Below are 18,942 nucleotides of genomic sequence, written 5' to 3'. Positions count from 1 at the left end.
AGAATGGAATGAGAACAGTTGAAAAGAACACACACGGAAATCTCATTTGAAAACTTAAAATTACTTTTCTGCACCCATCCATCCAAACGTCGGAGTTAGTTGCAACTGATGTTTTGTCATTGCAAGGCTGGAAGAAGAGCAAAACACAGAGAAGGCTTTTGGACAAGACTTTTCACTACTGATGTAAAGCTATTAATAGCCGTGGCAAAGACAGTCACACTTAAAACACTACCTTGAGGGACACAGTTATCCTGCTCAAAACAATGAGACAGGACGTCACCATCTTGGTATCAAAAATACCATGGCGAGAGAGGGGACTAAATAAAAATGGGTAGACAACCACGAAAAACCCATTTGTGAGGCTGCTTGAGGATAAGATGTCTCCAAGTAGTATTGTAGGCCTTCTCGATGTCAAAAAATAGACCTAGAAGGTGATGCTGGTGTAGGAAAACCTGTTGTAGAACTGCCTCCACAAGGGTGAGGTTATCAAAGGTGGAGTGGTACCTCCTGAATCCACACTGAAAGCGACTAAGGAGTTGTCTGGATTCTAAGATCCAGACAAGGCCGCAGTTGACCATCTGCTCAAAGGTCTTTCCCATGTAGCTAGTGAGGGCACATTGTCTTTCCCATGTTCTAAAACAGGAATCAAAGGGGCCTCATGCCATGAGTTGGAAAAGTGACCTACGCCCAAATGGCATTAAAAAGTGTGAGGAGGATATCTTTGTTTCGGCTTGTGAAGTGCCGCAGCATACTGTAATGGATTTTGTTCTGACCAGGGGATTTGTCACAAGTTCCCACATGGAAAATGGGAATTTGTAATCTTCATCAGAGATGGACTGGAAGTCCAAGCTGCTCCTCTCAGCAACTGCTCTTTGGTGCTGAAAACCTGGGTCCTGACTGGTGATTGCAGTAACTGTGGCAAAATAGGACGCAATCATATGGGCAGTGTCTCGCGGATTGGTTTGGAGAGTGCCGTTCCACACTATAGCAGCCATGAGGCACCTCCCTCCTCTCCCAGAAATTCTCCTGATGGTCTCCCATACAACAGAGTTCTCCGTGGAATGATGAATGGTATTCAGGAACCATTGCTACAACCTCCTCCTTGCTCTCTCGAATAATCCGGCGACATTTCGCCCTCGCCACCTGAAAGACTGCAAGATTCTCTGCAGTTGGTAGGCACTTGAACGTACGCAGAGTAGCACGCCTAGTTCTGATTGCAGAGTGGCATTCGGCACTCCACCAAGGGACCGTGGACTGTGGAATGGATGCTTCAGTGGCACAGTGGATCATATTGGTAATATGATGCACCCATTCATCAACATGGACATGACGTTTAAACTGGGCTAGCTGCCTGTAAAGCATTCAGTCTGCTCTAGTGAGCATCTATCACAGTGGCTTCCTGTCGGATTCCACCGTATTGGGAAAGTGGATCCAGATCGGGAAGTGATCACTTCTGTGCAAGTCGTCTCCCACTTCCCATTGAGCCATGTGTGCAAGTGCTGGAGAGCAAAGCGAGAGATTGATGGCAGGGAACGACCCAGTTTGCAGTGCAGAAGTGCGTGCTCTGTCCTGTATTTAGCAAATACACACACCGTGACACGAGAAGCCTTTCTACTGCTCGACATGAGAAGCCTCTCTACTGCTCTGCCACTGGGACAGGCAGTTGCAGAACCCCAAAGCACATTGTGTACATTAAAATCACTACAGAGGATGAAGGGGGTTGGGGAGCTGTGTAAGAAGGTTGTTTAGAGCCTCTTCATCGAGCACATCGCGTGGTGGCAGGTAAAGGGGATATATTGTCAATGGGTGACGCACGTGCACTGATATGGCAACTGCTTCTAAATTCGTCGTGAGGGAGAGGGTAGGAGTGGTAGTCAGAACTGTTGAAAATACCTACTCCTCCTCTAGCTCTCTCTCCACTCAGGTCATCCTTTTTGTGGAGTACATAGCCCTGAAGCTCAGGGGTGTATGATGGAAATTAGTCTCCTGGAGACACACACACAATGGCCTAACCTGAGATAGTAGATGAAGTTCCTCCACATGTGTCCTGAACCCCTGAAAGTTCCACTAAAGTTTGGAAGCCATCTATCACAGGGGTAGCACCTTCATCCTCTCTCTCCGTTTGGGGGTGGGTGGGGGGGGGGGGTGGGGAGGAGCAGAGAGTGCAGACGGTGGAGGTTCAGTTATGGAGTGAGATGATTACCTCATACATACCTACATACCTCGTACTCCATCGGCTGTGGAAAAGAGTCAGATAATGCATCAAGTACAATCACATTGACATGCTCGGATGGTTTACTACTTAATTTTACCTGCTGTTGCTGCTTTAGAGTAGCCTTTCGTGGAGTAGCCTTTGCTGGAGTAGGGGTGGCTTCTGAACAGTGCAAGCTGTTGGAGCTACCAGAGACTCACCCAAGGTGGCCACTGTACATTTGTCTGCTGTTCCAGTGGGGGCTACAGGCTCTGAAACACTTGCTGCCTTGCAAGTGCACTAACACATGCAGGTGTTAGTGCCAATACTAGCCACCTTTGTTTGCGTAGAGGCATCAGCTTTTGGAATAGGCTTCTGAAGCATGGATGCAAAACATGTATAGCAAATGGGAGATGCTGCATGGATTTGTAAATCTTTTTGGCCTCATCATAGGGGATACACTTGGTTATTTTTATTTCTATACTTTCCTCTAGAAAGATTCTGCAGTCCCTACTCGAAACATGGTGGTTTCCAGAGCAATTGGTACATTTGGCTGGAGACGAGGAAACAACTCCATTGTGAGCGGCCTTACCACAGTTGTTGCACACTGCATCTCCTTTACATTCTAGGGTTGTATACCCAAAACACTGGCATTTGAAACAGCCCATTGTGCTTGTGAAGGAAGGCCTCACACTAAGGTGAAGGGAGCCAGACTTAACATACTCAGGAAGTTTAGTGCTACTGAATGCTAGGATAAAGGAGTCGGATTTGATGAGATTCCCATCAACTGTTACCATGACATTTTTTACATCTACTATACCTTCTGGAGCCCACTGATGTTACAATTCCTACTTGGAAATGCCGACTAGATCCCTGTGAATGGTCTCTCTCTCTCTCTCTCTCTCTCTCTCTCTCTCTCTCTCTCTCTCTCTCTCCCCCCCTCTGATGAAGACTGTAGCTGATAGCTTTATGTGAGTGTCTTTTAAATGTGCCTGTCTGCAACTTGAAGTGTCTTCTTTATGGTAAGTAGCAATCTGTCTTTTCCCACATTTGATAAACGATGGTATTCATTATTTCAGTATCTACTGCCTCATGGGACTTCAAATACACATGCTTTCTCAGCACATAAGTATCCCACTTTACATTTAGATTCTTCCTTATGTTCCTTTTAAACTTCAGCCTAATTTTAGTGTCCACGGATTACTGCTCACAAAGATTAATAATGACTGTGCTCATTGTGAATAATATACAGAGTGTTTGAGCTAGAGGTGTACAAAAACATTTGTTTATATTTTAGTGCTTATTAATATTCATAACTTTACTTGTCCCACAATGTACATAGGAGATCAAACATACTTATGCGTATTGGTACAGTTCAATGTGGGCACCATTTGTAACTCAACAGAGTTTGAAACTCTTTGCCTTTTAATATGTCTGCTTGTGTCTGTATATGTGTGGATGGATGTGTGTGTGTGTGTGTGTGTGTGTGTGTGTGTGTGTGTGTGTGTGTGTGTGTGTGCAAGTGTATACCCGTCCTTTTTTCCCCCTAAGGTAAGTCTTTCCGCTCCCGGGATTGGAATGACTCCTTACCCTCTCCTTTAAAACCCACATCCTTTCGTCTTTCCCTCTCCTTCCCTCTTTCTTGACGAAGCAACTGTTGGTTGCGAAAGCTAGAATTTTGTGTGTATGTTTGTGTTTGTTTGTGTGTCTATCGACGTGCTAGCGCTTTCGTTTGGTAAGTCACATCATCTTTGTTTTTTAGATGTATCAGTACATATCTCGAAATATCTCTTCTTATCTTACCGATTCCTAAACTTTAATATACAATGATTGTCAATGCAAAGTAGTTTCAAGCCCTATCATTCCTTGGAGCGTCCATTTACTCCACGGAATAGCTTCTCTGCTATCTGTGTTTTCTCTTAGGAAAAGAATGATTGAGATCTTGCCGATTAGCCATGAAAGGAGGAGGATGTATATGTATGTATTGCTGAGCTAGTCACCATCTTGATGAGATTCTGTATGAGAAGGAATTTAATACATGAACTAAATAAAAGTGTGTTCACGTATTATTTAACTGATTATTATTGACAGTGTCTGCTTACTACACTGTGTTGCACGGGATCAGTGGGGAACGTCTGATTTACACTGGACGAACCTGCCGTTTTGTATGCTCAAGATATCCAGTTTATTACTTCAAAACAGGCTAACACGGTCTTACCAGCAGATCTCCGATCTTCCCCATGTGATCACCAAAAGTTAATAATTATTACAAATGTTTTCAGGAGATCGACTGACAATTTTCGTTGCACCGAGACTTCGAAATTGCTTCACTGCTCCATAAAGTCGGCTGGGGAATACAAAAGGGGCAAACCTGTTTTAAATGAAATTAAATCCGTGGCAATGTTGAGATATAATGAGGGTGAATTAATGACTGATGAATTGACGAGAGACTTAGAGGCCTGTGTAGTCGAAGATAAAAGGGTTCCTGTGTCTGAGATCATCACAGAAGTGGGAGGAATTTTAACCAATGTTGTATTGGACACACCTTCATCTACAGACGTAGTATCTGGGACTTTGTTTCGCAGAATTAGTAAAATTAAGAAAATCCCTATTCTACCAGTACAAAATTGCCGAGTTATAGGTGCAGTGGGAGCAAAATCCCGGAACGTCAAGATACAAACGCTTATAGAGAGAAAATTGGGAAATGTAGCTAAACAATGCACATTCCTTGTAGTGGAAAAGTTGTTAGTAGATTGTATTCTTGGCATTGGAACTTTGCAAGCCTGCAATTGCAAGTTGGACTTGGTAGAAGGAAAGGTGCATTTTAAAATCGAAGATCAATTTGTTACACTGATCTTACTGAGAAAGGAGGCAGTGTATGAGCGATAGTTCCATGGTGCTGCTGTGCAGTTGATTCGTGCTGAAAATAATAATATGTACCGACTACCGATCAAGTCAGTTCAAGTAGAGGATTTCAGATAAACAGTCGAACAGAAAATTGCTGAGTCTGATTGCCTAACGGATAGTCAGAGGGAACAATTATTCAATATATTAACAGAATATGAGTCAGTTTTCAATGAAAAGCCCGGAATTATTAGAGGATATGTATGTACATTACAGATTAAGCCCCATAAGGCATTTTGCCGCACACACTATCCCATTCCCTGGTGATGAAAACAACCAGTTCAGGAAGAGATACAAAAAATGTTAAACTGGAATCTTATTGAATCATCGAACAGCCCATATTGTTCTCCGTTGCTTGTTGTACCAAAACCAGGAGGAAAAGTTCGATTGGTATTAGATGCAAGGGAAATTAACAAAATTATAGTACCTGTGCGCACACTTCCGGAGAACATCGATGAGTTAATACAGAAATTTCAAGATGTATCCTATTTAACCGGTATTGATTTGAGAAGTTCATTCTGGCAAGTCCAGTTAGACAAGGACTCAAGAAAATATACTGCTTTTATATATGGAGGGAGAAGCTATCAGTTCAAGGTCGTTCCGTTTGGTCTCAATATCAGCTCTGGAGTTTTTATTTGTGCATTGGACTATGCCCTTGGACCAGAACTACGTAGTCGAATAACACTTTTTGTGGACGATCTATTAATTGCCTCTAAAACTTGGGAGGAACATGTACAACTTATCATGAGGATTTTTTGCTGTGTTCAAACAAACTGGTATAACTGCAAATCTAAAAGAATCCCAATTTTCTCTACAGAGAATTAAATTCATAGGACATATGATTAATGCAAAAGGCATTCTTCCAACAGAAGCGAAGATTAGTGCGATAAAAAAAATTTTCCAACTCCAAGAAACAGAAGATAACTGAAAGGCTTTATAGGCTTGGCTTCATTTTTTCATCGATTTATTAAAACTCAATCAATGAACTCTGAAGCACTAAACCAGCTCCTGAGGAAAGATGTACCATGGCAATGGTCTAATAATTGTGAAAAGGCTTTTTGTGAAATTAAGGATCAACTGATAAATGCTGCGTCATTATACCACCCTGATATGAGTATCGGATTCTGTTTAGCCACTGATTCATCAGATGTGGGATTAGGATCTTTTTATTTCAAATTAGGTACATCGATGGTGTAAAAACATTTTGTACAATTGTATTTGCTAGCAGAGTTTTATCCACCTGTGAAAGAGCATATACCACTACGGAATTGGAAGCTTTAGCAGTTATTTGGTCTTTGAAAAGGTTTAATTATTATGTATATGGCTCAAGGATAACCGTTTATTGTGACCACCAATCACTAGCCTTTTTACAAACTTGTAAGTTGCTGCATCCTCGCTTGTCAAGGTGGACGCTGGCGCTGCAAGAATATCAGTTTCAAATTATTCAGGTAGCCAGAAAAGAAAATATTATAGCTGACACGTTGTCAAGATCTCCAGAAGGAATGACAACTGAAATGGATGTAAATAATAAGGCAGAATTTCCAGTGCTTCTTCTTCAAGAAAATAATTACAAGTTATATTATATTCATTTATGTAAGACAATGGCTCAGCTTCAGAAGAAAGATCGGCGATGGAATGCTATAATACGACAGTTCAATCAACAAAATCCTACGATCAATTTGGAGTACCACCGGCTTGTGAATAATATTTTATCTTTTAAATCTGGGAAGGCTGAGAATCCAAAGTGGTGTGTCTGCATATCCGAAGAATATGAAGAACGATTAATTTGGTTTACACATTTGACCTGGGGTCATGTTGGTGTTGTAAAGTGTCCTAATAAGATTAGATATTATTGTTACTTCCCAAATATAAAGCAAAAAGTGCACAAAGTCATACAGAAATGTGTTCTCTGTCAAAAGGCTAAGCCAGACAACAAGGGAAATAAAATTGCGCTTCACTCAATAATACAAAGATCACTTATATCATGTGATATTTGTGGACCACTTCCTAGAGCCAGAGGTGGTGTTAAGTACATTATTGGATTCTGTGACGTGTTTACAAAATATGTTAAACTATATCCTATAAAATCAGCAACTGCAAGAGCTGCCGCAGTAAAGTTTGTAAATGACTACATTCCTCATGCAGGGATTCCAAAATCTATAATCTCTGACAATGCGAAGATATTTACTGGATATTTATGGAGAAAATTAGTATCACAACTAGGAATAAAACAGATATTTACATCTTGCTACCATCCACAAGGGAATGTAATTGAACGGGTTTTCTGAGAACTAAACAGATTCATGAGAACGTACTGTCATGATAAACAAACTACCTGGATAAACTATTTGACCGACTTTGAGTAGGTTTATAATAATTTACCACATAGTTCTACAAACTTTAACCCGAATGAACTGATGTTCAGAGATAACGAAAGAAACTTTTGGGTAGATAACTTGCCTAAACTCGAGGACACCAAAATGTCATGGGAAGAAAAAATTCGCAATGCTCTCATTAATATTACGGAGAAAGCAAGACAATGAAAGGAAATCCATGATAGAAACATCAATCGGATTCAGACTTTCAATATCGGACAGAAAATTCTTTTAATAAGACACATCAAGTCATCAAGGTTGAAGAAGACCATCAGAAAATGGAATCTAATTTATACAGGTCCATATATAATAGTTGATATACCGAATCCTGGTGCGTATTTATTAGCATATCCGGATTCTGGAAGAATAAAAGGATTATTTCCTCATGCAGACCTAAAGAGGTACTTTTAAGGCAAGTGTGTCAAATTAAATGAAAAGTCTGTATGAAGTATTTGGGTGTTAAAAAAAAATTGAAGTGCGAAGAACAGTATGCCTCAGCTACTGTGATAGGTTGAATGACAGCATGCCAAGCATCTGTGATAGTTTAATGAACAGTAAGCAATTGCTTTTGTGACAGTATAGGAATATTTAGAAAAGTGGAACTGTAGCTATTGCTGCTGTGAAGACTTACAGATTATCTGTCTACGCGATGATCACCAAAGAAGCTTGTGCATGTGAAATAATATACATTCAGGCAGTGTTAATCTCCAGTGATAATAAGTTTACTGAAACTATATGATCGAATACGGCGCTTGCGTGTGAAGTTAGTGTTTGTAAACTGACAGTTGACAGGAGAACAAATGAAGCGCGTTAGAAAATTAGAATCGATTGCAACTGTCCACAGACATAAAGACTCGCTGGTTTTTTTTGGTGCGAGCTAAATTCTATTCAAGGGAATTTCATTAACTAGCTTAGTGTGTGTTTATAAAATTAGAGTTAATAAGAAAGTTCTTCATTGAATTTATAATAATGTGTCATTTTCCAGTTGGATTTGTTTATTGTTATATTGCATTCATACGTGTTCATGAGAAAATGCGGCAATCGGAGTATAAAAGAGAAAAATTTGATCATCAATCACTACTAACAGAGATTAATTTCAGCTGGAGAGGTCATGCAGCAAGACTTAATTAAACGTTCTCTTTCAGCAAAATTTCATTGTAATCGTGTATGAATAAGATATATTTTTTTTTGGAAATTGTCTCAAATAATAAAGTTTTTAATATTCTGACATGCTATCCACATTCATACTTGAAACCAAATTAGGAAAGATTCAGATCTACTTCCACCTGGAAAATCCAACGAAACACACACACACACACACACACACACACACACACACACACACACACACAGAAAACAGTATTAGAACCTTTTGGCTTACTCACGAAGATGGATGAAATTATCCATGTTTTCAAAATTGTTTTCCTATCTGGAGTTGTGATATTGTGCAACTACAGTATCGATTAAGACACACAGGTGTGGAAAGTATGGGACGAATGGATTTTCCCATTCCTCAGATGGAAGATTGGATGAATCGGGTCCATATTTGAGTTCAAAATGAATCTGGAAAAAATCAACTAACCCTTCTCTTCCAGGAATCTTTAATAGTTGACCATTCCTTAGATGAATTTCGATTGTTTCATGCTACAATCCTGAGTACCTGTTCCTGAGGTTCCTTCTTGTCTCTCAAATCCGTTACGTCTCCTGTCCGGTACGCCAATGCGACGCCTGTCCTCCGTGCCGTGTCCCATGTTCCTGTTCAATCAGTTTCACCGCAGTTCAGCAAGACATCGATGAAGACAATTTTTCAGAAGATTGTAAAAATTTGCATGTGTAAAGATGTTTTTTTGGCTATGAGGCAGATTTTATCTTTCCTATGAATTCTAGAATATCTCTCAAATTTCTAAATTATTCTGTCTGTCCTATCATCTGTGATACCTAGTTGGGGTCTAAGCCTGTGAAGGCCAGTTCCTGAATAGGTAGACCTGATTAACAACTATACAAGTCCATCTTCCCTGGTTGTGTATGTGGGATGCGGGTATGCCCCAGTACACGTGAAAGCAACAACTAGGTATCTAGGTGACGAAGATTGGTGTTACCTATACCAAATCTCTTTCGGTTCTTGTAATCAAAAAATCTTACTAACTTCTTAAAATTTATAGGAACATATGTTCCACAAATTCTAACGAGTTAGCTAAGCCAATAGTTAGCTCACAGAGTGGATACATATCAACTTTGCTCGCTGCGAGGGGCGATGTAATGTCTCTTGCAGCGGTCTCTCCGCGATATTTTCAGAAATTTTATAAATTATGTAACTCAGTACATATCTCGAAATATCTCTTCTTATCTTACCGATTCCTAAACTTTAATATACAATGATTGTCAATGCAAAGTAGTTTCAAGCCCTATCATTCCTTGGAGCGTCCATTTACTCCACGGAATAGCTTCTCTGCTATCTGTGTTTTCTCTTAGGAAAAGAATGATTGAGATCTTGCCGATTAGCCATGAAAGGAGGAGGATGTATATGTATGTATTGCTGAGCTAGTCACCATCTTGATGAGATTCTGTATGAGAAGGAATTTAATACATGAACTAAATAAAAGTGTGTTCACGTATTATTTAACTGATTATTATTGACAGTGTCTGCTTACTACACTGTGTTGCACGGGATCAGTGGGGAACGTCTGATTTACACTGGACGAACCTGCCGTTTTGTATGCTCAAGATATCCAGTTTATTACTTCAAAACAGGCTAACACGGTCTTACCAGCAGATCTCCGATCTTCCCCATGTGATCACCAAAAGTTAATAATTATTACAAATGTTTTCAGGAGATCGACTGACAATTTTCGTTGCACCGAGACTTCGAAATTGCTTCACTGCCTTATTGCCTTATGGAATTTAAGTTAAGCTCAATTTAATCAGGATAGAACAGTATTGAACTGTGTGAATGTGATAATCCTGCTTTGTGAATGAAAATTCCCTTAATATACGCATGTTTTTTTACTATCCTGATCAGTGAAGCTAAATCAGGCCGGTGTGAGAGAGGTTTTTTAAATTGGGAAAGATCCCACAAAAAAAAATTAAAAGTGACAGATCGGCTGTAGCAGAACATGCTTTGCAGCCAGGAGACCACCACATTCGTTTTGATAGGACTAGAGTACTGGCAGCCACTAGCAGATACCATGAGAGGCTGTACCGAGAAGACATAGAGATTGTAAAACACCCTTGTAAATGCAATAGCGAGGAGGAGGGCATGAAATTGAATTACTTTTGGATACTGGTGCTAAAGATAATGTGTACCAGTCTTCCACCATGGGGTGGCGACAACAGCAGGTGATGGCAGTTGATAAAGGCCAGTTGTGCATGGGTACGTAGAACATGACCTCACACTACTGTGCAGGAGCGCACACAAACACAATTTTCCTGTAGTCATTAGCGACCCAGCATGTGAATCAGACTCTCAAAGATGCTATAATCCCTCTTAAAAATGTCCTCCGCAGATGGAAATGAAACATTGATTTTTCAACTTTAAGGATTTGTTTGTTAACTGATATTTTTTATTGAAGGTGATATAATGTAAGGAACCGATTTTGTAGACAAATAACTTCAATTCCTGTAAGACATCCTAAAAGTTACCACCACAACACAGTTCATGTTGGAGCTTCAGATGCATAAATATCTGGATGCACACAAAGTAAAGTAAATAATATGCCCAAGAAAAGTAATGGTAAAATAAAAGCTGCTCTAATTTTGTTGTGCCAAGTCATTCATATTTTTACCAGCTGCAGACTTGAAATGTCAGATTTCAGGCTACAGTTAAAATCTTAAGAAACAAAGAACATCTCTCCCTTACACGTATAAATCTTTGGCAATGTTCAGCCATGTATGTGCTTATTTTTCTCCTTAGTTTGCCATTTAAATAAATATTTCATGACAGTGAATTTAATAGTAATAGAAATAAAGATAGATTTTAAAAAAATGGGGTGTATGTGCTCTCCCTTTCTCTCACGCACTTTATCAAGGTGGTATTGGTTGTTCTGGAGCTGCTGCTGCTGAACTGACCAAACACGAATGGTGTATTATTTCTTCATCCATAGGGCTTCTATGAATTAAGGCAGACAGGAGCAGACTATAGCAAGTATGAGGCGTATTTTTTAAGTAAGGTCCGTTTTGCTGTAGACACTAGTAGTTCGTGCGCGTACCGCAATGAGCACGTGCATCATGTACCGGCATGCCTCAGGAACAACTGTGCTCAGTTTCAGCTCTGTAGCTAACCTGTACGGTTCTTTTCTGTGCTTTCAAAATGTTTAAGACTATCAACTTGCCTGCTGCTAGTGAGGTTCGCTCAGTGATTTGGTTTTTGTCAGCAAGGAACCTGTCTGCTGCAGAAATTCATTGACAGATTTGCAAAGTGTACGATGATACTGTTAGGAGTGAAAGCAAAGTGTGTAAGTGGGTACGAGAATCCAAAGATTGCCGTGACAATGTCCATGAAGAGGACCGCTCCCGTCACCCTTCTTTGATTACAGACGATTTGGTGGCTTCATTTGAAGCCAAGATGCATGAGAACAGGCGCTTCACAATAACAGGTCTCTCAAATGAATTTCCCGACATGTCAGGATCAGTGCTTTACAATATTGTTTCTGAACACCTAAAGTTTATGAAACTGTGCTCCCGTTGGGTCCCTAAACTCCTAACAGAGGACCACAAAAACCAAAGATTTGAGTGTGTGTTGGAGTTATGACTCGTTATCACGAAGAAGTTGACGGCTTCAAAATCATGGCATCGGTGTTTTGGGATAGGCATGGTGTTTTGTTGGTCAACTTCATGCAACGAGGAACCACTATCAATGCAGAAGCAGACTGCTAAACCCTGAGAAAGTTATGCAAAGCGATTCAAAACAAAAGATGCGGCATGCTGACAAAGGGAATTGTCCTTCTCCATGACAATACAAGACCTCACATTGCAGGTCAGACCCACAATTTGTTGGACAGTTTTTGCTGGGAAGTTTTAGACCACCCACCCTGCAGTCCTGACATTGCGCCGAGTGATTACCACAGTTACGATGATGATGATGATGATGATGATGATGATGATGATGATGATGACGTGAAAACGGCAGTGAACTCTTGGTTATCGGAGCAGGTGGCAAGTTTTTATGAAGAAGGTGTTTTAAAATTGATTGAAAGGTATGATACGTGTTGGAACAAACTTGGCAACTATATTGAAAAATAAAGTGAAGTATTTATTTTCTGAAAATAAATTTACTTTTTTGAAATAACATTTCGTTGAGTACTTATGTTCAAACGGACATTACTTAAAAATCACCCCAAGTAGTAGAAAACTAAATTTGTAAGAGGCTGGCAACTACAAAAAAGTTTGTAACTACTCAAAATATAAATAATGATTAGTGAGGGAATGCAATTATAAAACAATTTATCTGTGAGCAGTTCAGTTTCATAGGAATTTTCTTCAAACTGCAACTGAATTCGTTTGTGACATGCTCATTAGTCAATGCTGAGAGACAGGAAAACTGGAAAATCCAGTACTGCCAATTTTGTCAAAATAGACTTGATTTTCAGGATATGAATCTGTGATAATCAGTTATCTCTCGTATTGATGTTACATGAAGTTATTAGATTGAGGTGTCAGTTTCTGAACATCTCAGAAGTTAAGATTTCCATCTCATTTGTTTAGACGAAGCAGGAATTTCCAAAGTGCCGAAGGCTCACAATTTTGGTACCAATTACAGCAGAGCTCATTTTTTTTTTTTTTTTTTTTTTGGGAACAGGAGACAGATACCAAATATAGTAACATTTCATATTTTGTGCTCTGAAGTGAAAACTATGCACTTCTTTGATTTTGATCCCAATAAAAATTGTGCCCCCATTTGGATAAACTGAGCCACAGTAGTGTACATCCAATGTTTGCTATTACCACAATATCAAGTTCCATGCCGAAAGTGTTGCTGTGAAACTAACATTAGCACCAGTTTGCCAGATTTTGTGACTAAGGTAGGGACTTACGCTTTGTTGCAGTATGCACAGGACACGCAGCACGAGAAGATCCTACGTGGACTGGCTGTCGGCATCGCACTCACGATGTACGGCCGTCTGGAGGAGGCAGACCCCCTGGCCACGTCCCTCTGCCAGGACAAGGACCCAATCCTGCGCCGCTCTGGCATGTACACAATAGCGATGGCCTACTGCGGTACCGGCAACAACCAAGCCATTCGACGTCTGCTGCATGTTGCTGTGAGTAGCTGCATGCATTTTATGTTACCAGAAGGGTTGGTCTGGCTAGTGTATATATTCAATCCTGTTGCATTCAATCCTGTTGCCTGAGATTGTGTTCTGTTGGATAGTTTTCTGTGAAGGATTGTAATAAAACAGGGGAAAACCTTGGAAACAGTGTGCCCAGTGTTGCAAGTAGTGCAGTATGTTGCAGGTAGATAAATGATAGTCTAGCATTAAATGGGTAAATATCAAATACTCTGTTCCACCAATCCTGACATTTGTAATTGGTAGGGTGTTAGGAATTAGAATATTCATAGAAATTACGCTATCGAATAGTCAACTGAATATTAGATGAATTCTCTGGAGGTGTAACTTACCTGCACGGAGACAACTTGTGGAATATTGGAGAGACTTATTGTGTTGTAAATGAGACTGGTAAGAGAAATATAGTGTAATGGTAAATACATGGAAGTACATTCCCTGGATGGAAAATAGGTCAGATGTTGCACAGGCAAACGAAGTTAGAAGGAAGCGAACTGTGAGGAGGAAATCTTGGGTAGCAGGAGAAATACTACAATTGATCAATCAAAGAAGAACAGAAATGTTCAGGGTGAGGCAGGGATACAGAAATGAGTCACTTATGAATGGAATTATATGGGAAGAAATTGAAGTTGATAGGGAAGTGGTATGGGATCCAGTATTAGTCAGAATTTAAAAGATGTGTAAGACTTGGGATCTAATAAGGTAGATGAATGGATAACATTTCATTGGAATTTCTATAATTATTGGTGGGGAAGTGGCAACCAAGCAGCTATTCCAGACAGATGACATACTATCAGACTCTCAGAAAAATATCATTTACACAATTCTGAAGACAGCAAGAGCAGGTAAGTGTAAGAACTATTGCACAGTCAGCTTGACAGCTCATGCATCCAATTTGATGGCAAGAATGACATACAGAAAGGATTGAGGGTCTGTTAGATGCTGAGTTTCGCTTTAGGAAAGGTTAGGACACATGAGAGGTGGTCCTGATATTGCACTTGATAATGAAAGCAAGACTGAAGAAACATCAAGACATGTTCATAGGATTTGTTGTCCTGGAAAATGTGTTCAACAATGTAAAGTGGTGCGAAATTTTGGAAATTCTCAGAAAAATAGAAGTAAGCCATAGGGAATGACAGGTAATATACAGAATGTAAAGAACCAAGAGGGAATAATAAGACTGGAAGGCCAAGAATGATGTGCCTGGATTAAAAAGGGTATAAGACAGGCATGCAGTCTGTTGCCCCTACTGTTCAACATGTACACTGAAGAAGCAATGACATAAATAAAAGAAAGGTTAGAGAGTGGGATTAAAATTTGGCGTGGGTGAGGATATCAATGATAAGATTAGCTGATGGTGTTCCTACCCGTAGTAATGGTGAAGAGGAATTACAGGATCTCGTGAATGGAATGAACAGTCTAATGAGTACAATATGTGGACTGATTGTAAGTTGAAGAAAGATGGAAGTTGTGAGAAGTCGCAGAAATGAGAACAGTGAGAAACTTATAGGGATGGTGATCACAAAGCAGAGAAAGTTAAGGAACTCTCCTACCTAGGCAGCAAAGTAAACCATGACAGAGAGGGCAAGGAGGATGTAAAAAGCAGACTAGTACTAGCAGAATGTGCATTTATAGCCAAGAGAAGTGTACTAGTATCAAACAAAGCCTTAATTTGAAGAAAAAAAATTCTGAGTGTGTACTTAGGAGCTCAGTATTGTACAGTATTTGAAACAGAGACTGTGAGAAAGCAGAAGAATCAGAAGAGAATCAAAGTATTTGAGAATTGGGGCTACAGAAGGGCGGACTGGTAAGGTAAAGGAATGAGGTGGTTCAACGCAGATTTGGCAAAGAAAGAAATCTTTAGAAAACACTGACAAGAAGAAGGGACTGGATGACAGGACACCTGTCCTATGATCAGGGAATGACTGCCATGATATTAGAGGGAGCTGTAGAGTGTAAAAATTGTAGAGGAAGACGGAGATTGGAATGTGTCCAGCAAATTATTGAGGGATGTTGGGTGCAAGAGTTTCTCTTAGAGAAGAGATTGGCACAGAAGATAAATTTGTGGCAAGCAACATCAAACCAGTCAAAAGGCTGATGACTCAGAAAGAGAGATGATTCTAATATCGTGTAACACTATATGTAGCCATTATAATAGCCTCAGTATGGCAAGGAAGTTTTTTCAGGTTTGCCATGTGATGCTAAATTGATTAGACATTATAATGCTTTGAAATTTTGGGGATGTTGAGTCCTTCATTTGGATGCTTTAGCAAGCAGCTCAAAATGTGGTAGGGTGCCTGAGTGGTAACTGGAAATGCATCCTAGCAGACTCTTTAGTGTTCTCAGAAACTGGTTGTGATTTACTTGAGTTCACTGAGGGCACCAATTCCTGATGGTTTTGGAACCAACTGTCATCAGTAGTGCAAGACACTCATAAGCAGTTACCAATTAGAGGAGATAGGATTTTTTATGATCACTTATCTTATGCCATGCTACATGGCTGCGAGTGGTACACCACATGGTGCAGACACATTGGACTGCCTGTGTTGGTGCACCAACAAATTGGGCAGCTTCTTCCACATCAAGGTCATGGGGACATCCAAACACTATAGCTCCTTTCTATTAAGTCTGTCATGTTAACCTATGTTACAATGCTAATTCCGTATGATTGACTGGCACAGACATACTACTTCATTGCAATAGCTTTCGTCATAGTGTTGGCATCACTGCCTGGTACTAGTTCTATACTGCCTACAGTGTTGGAATATATGTGAACTGTGATTTTGATGCCAGATCATGTGTCTGTAAATTGTTCTGTAGGATATAATGTTTTTGTGATTTCTGGTGCGATGTGAGATGGAAAGCAGCTCAAAAGGTAGTCACTTAACTGTAGTTGTAAGTGTTGCATTTTACAGTACTGGACTGTTGTGCTTTGAAACTATCACATTGCCCATTGCATTTTACTTCTTTTTCCCACCCTAATGACAGTGTGAGCATACATTTATAATTTCTGTAAATAATTTAAGAATAATTTTAAAATAAATGTTACACATAAATCTGTTCTCTTACCCTGTTTTCTGTGTTCTGTGGTTGATATATCACTTGGAGGAAAACTTTCAGAATCATTACACATATTGCAATAAAGATCAGCTTTTTTATCCAGGGGTAGATTAATATAGGTGGTAAATACAAATGGATGAATGATGTAGTTAGGTATAAGGATATAGTCTCCCACTCGATGTAATAAGTCAATTCATATTCTGAAAATTTTTCACAGGGCATTGTTTTACAGTTTTGTTTTCTTCAGTAACAAATTGAGATTATAGTCAATTCACATTTGTCAATGATACTTCTAAAAGGTTTGGGCATATTAAATAAGGGGTTGCCCTGTTACAATGTGAGTAATAACATGAAACATAAACTGTAATCACGAAAATACAAAATATGCGGTGCTCACTCTTCGGGAACACAGCGTTTTTATGTGCAGAATGTGTGTGTGTGTGTGTAACATGTACATGTTTAGCAGGTGCTGTCTTTCAGGTGTCTGATGTAAACGATGATGTCCGGAGGGCGGCTGTAACGGGACTCGGCTTCCTGCTGTTCAGGTAAGTGCGCTACAACATTTTACAGAACATGGAAACTAGACCTGGCTGTTACTGAGATTAGAAAACTGCCTTACAAGAGAACTGTTGTTTGGATTCCCACGGATCTTTTTGCTGCACACAGTTATGAAACTTCCAGATTCCCATACACTTGTAATGCTGTTACTGGATACAGGTATTAGGGAGTGTGTGACTTCTTAAGAGTACATTTATTGTCTAACTTGTCAGATTTTGAAAGTTTTGAAATTTCTTCAACTTTAATGTGCTGCCCAGATTGTAACCTCGATTTCTGTAAGTAGTTGTTCAACTTGTAGTTAAGTTGCCAACTGTTAGTTGGCGTGCGCGCCCACACACACACGTGCGCGCGCGTGCGCCTGCACAACAGGAGCTGGGCTACAATATTTGCTCTTTGTATTGTCTATGATTTGCCATTCTAACATTGAATTTCTGTTTACTTCCAATCTTTTGGCAGAAAGCATAGTATAAGTGTGAAGACTGAATGGTTCGTGAGGCTTCACTTAAAGATGACATTCATATTTTTTCATTATACCAGGTCATTACTGAAAAAGTCTACACAAAGAAGGGCTGCATGAGTGATCACAAATTTGTTTGACATGGTAGTGTGTCATAGGAATGTTGATAAATCAGAATTGGCAGATGCTTCAAGAAATGTCATATATCCAACATAAGCCTACTTGAAACATTGTAAGATTTAGTATTAAGTGAAGAATCAAGATGTTCTTCATCCCCCTAAATATCGCTCCTGTAGAGATTGTGGAGACAAGATTGGAATAACTACAGCATGTACATGTACATGTACATCGACATTTAAGCAGTCATTCTTCCTGCGCTCTATGCCTGATTGGAACCAGAAAAAACCTGTTCTACCCAACAGTCCTAAATTTTGTAAGATTATAATACAATGAATTTTAAATTTTAATGTGAGCTGTAATAATTTGTAATGAATTTTGGGACGGTCTATACAAGTCAATTGCATTCAGTCAGTCAGTCAGTCAGTCAGTCATCATTCCCACTTGCCAGTGATGGTGAAAACTAAAGTAAGAACAGTCTTTGTAAGTCTGTCTTTATATGGAATAACTGAGGGCCTTTGGCTGTTCAATATAAAATGCCAAATGAAAAACCACTTAAGCTGTCTAGATGTCAAAGTTTGTTTTACGTATGTGACCAGTTTCGGCCTTTCACAATGCCGTCTTAATGGTCCATGACCGACATATGGGAAGAATCCCATGTCATTTTCAGTTGAAATAGTGGCCAGAATTCAGTAATTGACTATGCTTTAACAACATGATCCCTTTGTTAATCAGTAGCAGTCTGCTATTGATGAATGAAGGGATCATGTTGTTAAAAATTAGTACACGGATACTACTGAATGCTGGCCCCTATTTTGATTGCACAAGAGGTGGGATTCTTCCTACACATTGAGCAGGGGGCTGAAGATGGCGTAGTGAAATTATGAAACTGGTCACATAAGTAAAATAAAATTTGAAATGCACGCAGCTGAAGATGTTTTTGATTTGATGTTCTTCAGAGTAAGAACAGTCTTTATAAGTTTCATTGCATGCACAGCC

General features: G+C 39.7%; 1 protein-coding gene across 2 annotated transcripts in view; it reads left to right on the top strand.

Annotated features, from left to right (window-relative positions):
* The window catches only part of LOC124777890 (26S proteasome non-ATPase regulatory subunit 1), a 361,280-nt gene that overhangs the window by 71,507 nt on the left and 270,831 nt on the right, over window positions 1-18,942 (top strand). For both annotated transcript variants that reach the window (XM_047253435.1, XM_047253434.1), the window contains exons 10-11: window positions 13,512-13,727; window positions 17,292-17,356. In XM_047253435.1, coding sequence (XP_047109391.1) covers window positions 13,512-13,727; window positions 17,292-17,356 — 281 coding nt within the window. The remainder of the gene's footprint in view (window positions 1-13,511; window positions 13,728-17,291; window positions 17,357-18,942) is intronic.

This window comes from Schistocerca piceifrons, chromosome 2, assembly GCF_021461385.2.
Source record: "Schistocerca piceifrons isolate TAMUIC-IGC-003096 chromosome 2, iqSchPice1.1, whole genome shotgun sequence".
Taxonomy (NCBI): Eukaryota; Metazoa; Arthropoda; class Insecta; order Orthoptera; family Acrididae; genus Schistocerca; species Schistocerca piceifrons.
Note: the sequence above shows the minus strand (reverse complement) of the source record. Positions and strands in the feature narration are given on the sequence as shown.